General features: G+C 69.7%; 1 protein-coding gene across 3 annotated transcripts; it reads right to left on the bottom strand.

Annotated features, from left to right (window-relative positions):
• Positions 1–451: 451 nt before the first annotated feature.
• PCGF1 (polycomb group ring finger 1) lies at positions 452–3,263 on the bottom strand. 3 transcript variants are annotated; one of them, XM_080624689.1, is made up of 9 exons: positions 3,130–3,263; positions 2,402–2,507; positions 2,161–2,313; positions 1,758–1,829; positions 1,547–1,655; positions 1,313–1,346; positions 1,135–1,221; positions 763–843; positions 452–600 (listed from the first exon to the last, which is right to left on the bottom strand). In XM_080624689.1, exons 1-9 carry the CDS (start codon positions 3,223–3,225, stop codon positions 553–555), a joined length of 786 nt encoding a protein of 261 aa, XP_080480815.1. In that variant the 5' UTR covers positions 3,226–3,263; the 3' UTR covers positions 452–552. The 3 variants fall into 3 exon arrangements, 1 of the variants encoding a protein (XP_080480815.1); XR_013957522.1 differs by lacking the exon at positions 452–600 and having other exon boundaries at positions 784–843; positions 1,758–1,903; positions 3,130–3,237; XR_013957521.1 differs by lacking the exon at positions 452–600 and having other exon boundaries at positions 784–843; positions 1,547–1,903; positions 3,130–3,237.
• Between the last annotated feature and the right edge of the window lie 2,737 nt (positions 3,264–6,000).

Raw genomic sequence — 6,000 nt, 5'->3', positions numbered from 1 at the left:
ACACGGGGAGGGCCGGGACATGCGACGGGACCGTGACGGGGAGGATGCACCCAGGCCCCGCAGGGGGTCTGGGGAGAGGGGAGCGGCTGCACCCCCCGAGCCCCCAGTGCAGGCCCCCGCCGCTGCATCTGCACCCCAGGACCCAACCCCAGCACCCCCCCAAATCCATGGGGTTCACTCAGTCCCTCCAATGCTGCACCCACTGCCTGCAGTAGACCCCCCAAACCCACTGATGGCCCACTGCACCCCACAGTACATCCCCTCCAGTAATGCATCTGCTCCCCAGGACCTCCCCAGCACCCCCATAGTGCACCCCATGGCTCAGCACCCCAAAAACAGCAGCTCCCAGAGGTTGGGGGGCTCAGCAGGGGTTCCTGTTGCCCCCCAATAGCAACCCTCTGTGTGTCCCCCCACTGGAGCAGGGACAAAGGGGAGATTTTCCACAGTTTTATTCCAAAAATAGACTCGAGTGAGGGCTGTTAAATTAGGGGGTGCTGTGGGGTGCGGGGGGGGTGCACAGGGGTGAGCAGCACAGGGCCGTGCCCCCAACCCCTACCTCCTCTTGTCCTTGATGCTGTAGTGCAGCAGGAGGGGTGCAGGCTGCAAGGCAAAAAGGGGAGTCAGGGGGGGGCCTGAGGTGGGGAGCCCCAAGGACCCCCATGGGACACGTCCCTGTCCCACCCCGCTGCTGCAGTGAGCTATGATCAGCACTGGTTCACTGAGCCCCCCCAGCCCCTTGGGGCTCCCCACTGCGGCTCCCACCTTGCCGAACCAGTGCGAGAGCCAGAGCTGCTTCATCGTCATGTGGTCGGGCAGCGCCGTGTTCTCAAACAGGATCTGCACCTACGGACAGGAAGGCTGGGGGGGGCCGGACCCCCAAACCGCGACCCCCACCCAGGGCCCAGAACACCCAACCTGGAGCCCAGGATACCCCACCCAAAGACCTGGGACCCCAATCTGCGGCCTGGGAGCCCCCCTCACACAAGGCCCATGTCCTCCAGTCTGGGATGTGGGACCCCCAACCCAGCGCTCGGGACTCTCAACCTGGAGTCCGAAACCTCAAAATCGGGACCCAAGGCCACCAACCCAGTGATCCCCACCGGGGTCATGGCCCCCCCAAGTGCCCGCACTCACGTGCTGCAGGGGCAGCCCCAGCCGGTGGCACAGGACCCTCCGCAGGTGCCGGATCTGTGCCCGCACCGAGCACCTCACGTACTTGTGCTGTGGGGCACGGTGGGGCTCAGTGGGGGGTGCTGAAGCTCCGGCCCTCCCCGACCCCTCGTGGGGGGGCAGCGCTGTGCCCCCAACTCACCTGCAGCACGGCCTTGCTCTTGTCCTTGCTGGAGCTGAAGACGAGGAGAAGAGGAGGGGGCTGCACGGTGTACCCAGTGGGGGGTACAGGGGGTACCCGGTGGGGGGGGCAGTGGGACCCCTTCAGGACCCCCACCCCACCATGGCCATGGCCACTGCCGTGCCCGGTGCTGCCCCACTGCTGCCCCCGCGCCCTCCAGTGCCGTGCCCGGTGCCCGCCTCGGTGCCCCCTCACCTCTGCTTCTCCAGGCAGAGTGAGACGTGCTCGTCGTACCGGAAGTAGTGCGCCCGTGAGTGGTCGAAGGTGCTATAGGGCAGCCCCATGGGGTCGCCCCCCACCGGGTCTGGGGGCAGAAATGGGAGGGCCCGGGGTCAGCCCGTGCCCGGTGTCTCCCCAGCTCCCCGTACCCCCGGTGCAGGGCTGGGACACCCGGTGCCCCCCGTACCCTCAGTGCAGGGCTGGGACACCCGGTCCAGCCCCCGGGACTGGTAGAACTCCCGGATCCTCTTCTCTTCACCTGTGGGAGAGGCGGGCGCTGCGCAGGGACCCCCCGGGGCTCCATCCCCACTCTCATCCCTGTCCCCATCACTGCTGTGGGGCAGGGCACCAGGTCCCACACTGTTTGCTGTGCCCTCATCCACCACAGCCCCCCACTCCGACCCTTCCAACCCAGCCCCATCCCTGTCACACCTACATTCCATTCCCACAGCACAATCCCCACTTCTCCCCATGCTCCCCACACAGCTCCAGGAGCCACCATGGCCGTGGCAGCAGCCGGTTGAAGCCCCTGACCCACAGACAGACCCCCCAGCCCCATCCCCTTGCCCCGTGCTCCCCTCCCCACGCACTCTCCTGCAGGCCGGGCACCAGCTTGTACACGATGTCCTGCATGACCCGGTCCAGCTTCAGGTTGAGCAGTGGCTGCGTCTCGTGGATCTTGGTGTTGCACATGGGGCAGTACTTGCTGGTCTGCAGGTACTTGACGATGCAGCTCTTGCAGACTGCATGGGGGGGCACGGGGGTCAGTGGGTCTCTGGGGGGTCAGTGGGGCACGGCGGGGGCCCTGTCCCGTGGGGGACCCTGACTCACACGTGTGCAGGCACTCGGTGATGGTCGTGGCGTCGATGAAGTACCCGGCGCAGAGGCAGCACACGATGTGCTCGTTCAGCTCCTTCATCTTCACCTTCACCTCCTCCTGCAGGGGCTGGCACTGTCACTCACCCCTGCCTGCCCCACAGAGCTTGTTCCTGCCCCACAGAGCCTGCCCCTGCCCCATGCTCAGTGGCAGCCCCCAGGGACGGCCCAGCAGGGCACACAGAGCCATGGCAGCTCTCCCTAGTGCAGACGGAGGGACCCCCGGCTGCGGGGAGCAGCCCCTGCGCCTGCCTGTTCTCAGCCTCTCCCCGTGCCCCAGCTCAGCCCTGGGCTCACCCCACGGCTCAGCCTCAGGACCCACAGTGGAGCTGCCACCGCGATGGGGTGGGGGGGCAGTGTTGGGGTGAACACCCGGGTGCAGCTCCCTGACCCACAGAGCCGAGCCCCACTGAGCCCCACGGAGCTCCTGCCCAGCCCCACAGCTCAGCCCCACTGGACCCCACGGTCCCGCCAAGGAGGGGCTTCAACCACATTGGCCCCGCCCCAGCCTCTGGCCCCGCCCCTCACCCGCCCCCCAGAGCGGCGCATGCGCAGTGTGCCCTCACGGCGTCTGCGCGACCCCGCAGCCCCCGATCGCTGTCTGCCCTTCGCTGCCGCTCGCGCATGCGCGGCGCTGTGTCCCCGCTCCCACCGCCCAGGTGCCCCCCGCCGCCGCCGCTCGCCTCGTTGCGGAGCGGGTCCATCTTGTAGACGGCTTGGAGCTGGTTCCGCAGCCGCATGGCGATCGCCATCGGGCCCCCCTGAGGAGGCGACGCCATCTTGAAGCGTCCCCTCCGCCCCCGCGAGCACTTCCGGGTTCTGCGCCGTGACAGCCACGCGCGCCGCGGGGCACGCCGGGAACTGCGTTCACATTAACACCCCCCCAGTGCTGGCCCCGGGGCACAGCGGGGGGGCAGCCTGCACCGGGGGCGGGCGGGGCACGAACCCCGCGCAGGCACCGGTAACCGAGACCCCGGTCCTGCTGCGGCGGAGGGGGGTGCGCGTGTTCGGTTCCAATAGGAGGGCGCGCTCTATTGACAGACAGCATCCTCCGCCAATCAGAGCCAAGCTGAGAGGCCGGGTATGCGCGGACCACCGCCAGGGGGCGACAAAGCACCGGGAGAGACGGGGGGGGGGGGCGCACCGGGAGGTCCCGGGGGGTTGCGGGGGTCCCGGGGGATGCCGGGGTACCCCCTGAGGCCCCGAGGCGCGGGAGCGCGGGGTTCCCGCACGGGGCTCACTGTGGCCGTGACCCCCCCTCCCTGTTCGTCCTCGGAGCCGTTCGGGGCCGCGGGAGCCCCCCCGCCACAGTGCGGGATCCCGGGGCTTCGGGCAGCTCCTGGACACCCTCCCCAGCGGGGCTGCGGGGGCACGAAGAGGTGCCAGGGTAACGGGGGTGCTCGGAGTGCGGGGTCCCCGACGGGGTGCTGGGGGTCCCGAGGGGTACCGGAATGTCGGGTCCTGGATGGGTATCAGGGTGGTGCTGGGATGCTGGATCCCGGCGGAGCCGGGAGTAACGGGATGCAGAGCACCGGGGTACCGGGGAGTGTAGGGTGCCGGGGACAGCGGCTAATATCGGGATGCTGCGTACCGGGGGTACCGACGGGTACCGGGATGCGGGTGCAGAGGGTGCCGGTTCCTGGGAGGTGCCGGGATGCGGGTCCCGGTGGGGCTCTGTGCGCGGGCTGCCGGGATCTGGAGCCGCGCTAATGGGGTGATGGGATCAGGGCTCTGGAGGGGAAGCGCGGCCCCGCTAATGCAAAGCAGAAGCCGCTCGGGGCTGTAATGGCTCGTTACCGTTAACGGTTATTGCTCCAATCCCAGCAGCAAGTGCCGCCTGGGGAGACGGCGGGGCGGCGGCGGGGGCGAGCGGCCGCCGGCACCCACCGGAGCGGGAGGGGGGGCTCTGCCTCCGGGGGGGACCCCGGGACCCGCCGGGCACGTCCCCGCGCGCCCCACTCCCACCGGCCGGGCTTTCGTCCCCACTCCCGGGGCTCCGGGACCCGGCCGCGCGCCCATCACCGAGCGTGTGGGGCCCGGGTGCCTCAGGAAACGGCGCCTGTGGGTGAACCGGCATCGGCACCGGTACCGCCGGCAGCCCCGGGGACACCGGGCAGCTGCTGCGTGTGTTCCCCACGGTTTTGGTGCTCCTGGTCCCGGTCCTGATCCCGGTTTCAGTCCCGGTTCAAGCACCTGTGTTCCAGCCCCATCACCTCAGCTCTTCCAGTCCAAGTCTGACCAGTGCATCCCCAGTCCAGCCGCCCGGTCCATGGCCCCGTGTGGTGCAGTCGGTACCGGGTGAGCCTCGGTGTCCCCCCTGGTGCCAGCAACCGTCCCGCCCCAGCACCCACAGCCCGGGGGGTCCCAGCGAGGGCAGAGCTCGGCCCCTCCCCGGTGCCGGGCCCCGCGGGCAGGGGCGGGCAGGACCGGCCCTCCCCGGTATGACCGGGGCAACCCGCCCGCCCCTCCGGTGCGGCCCCGCCGTGGGGTGAGGGCCGGGGCCGGTGACCCCGCGCCTGGGGCGGGCCCGGCCCTGCTTGTCCTGCCTGGAGCCGTTCCGGGGAGGAGCGGCGGGGTCACAGCCGGGCCAGCGGGCCCCGGGGATGGCGACAGCCTCCTTGCCGGCACCCGTACTAGTACCGAGCATCGGCACCCAGCACCGGGCATCCAGCACTGACACCCGGTACTAGGTATCCAGCACCCTGCATCAGTACCAAGTACCGGGTATCCAGCACCGGGCACCCAGCACTGGCACCAGGCACTGGTACTGAGTATCCAGCACCAGCACCACACCATTTTGACCACTGGGACCAGTAAAGCACTGCACTGAGCATCAGCACCACTCCATATTCATCACCAACACACACCTGCACTGAGCACCACCAGCACTGCACCGTGTTGTCCACTGATGCCAGCATCAGCACCGCACCGAGCACCAGCACCACGCTGTGCTGCCCACCAACACCATCTATCTCCTCACCCCCCCCGCACAGCCCCTGCGCACACCCCATTGCGCACCCTCGTACCCGCAGCCGCGGGTCCCCTCGCGCTGTCACCCGCAGGGACACCCCCAGGTGCCCCCCCCTCGTGCCCTCTCTGCTGCCAACACCAGCGGTGCCGGAGCCCTCCCCGGGGCCGCAGCCGGTGCCCCGAGGCCGTGCTTCCCCCCCATCCCCGGCCCTCGCCCGGCAGCGGCTCCATCTCCCCGTCAATAATTAATGCCAGGGCGGCCCCAGCTCCCACATTCGGCTCCATTTCCGCGCTCCGGGGCCTCCGCGGCTGTTGCCGGTAAACGCCAAACGGGGCCTTCCCGGCCAGAGCCTCACCGTGGCCCAGCGGGGCTGGGGCTGAGGCCGGGCCCACTCGGAACCGCAGTGGGTGCAGGGCAGCGGGCAGAGACCGGGGGGCAGCAGCGGGGACACAGAACCCCAGACACCAGCCCGGGGTCCCGGTGCCCCAGCGTGGTCACACTGCACTGTGGCGGAGCTGGGATCCCGTCCCCGAGACCCTGCATTGGGAGGTACTGGAGCTGGGATCCCGTCCTGGTGTTAGCA

The sequence above is a fragment of the Psittacula echo genome (assembly GCF_963264785.1).
Source record: "Psittacula echo genome assembly, chromosome: 1".
NCBI lineage: Eukaryota > Metazoa > Chordata > Aves > Psittaciformes > Psittacidae > Psittacula > Psittacula echo.
Note: the sequence above shows the minus strand (reverse complement) of the source record. Positions and strands in the feature narration are given on the sequence as shown.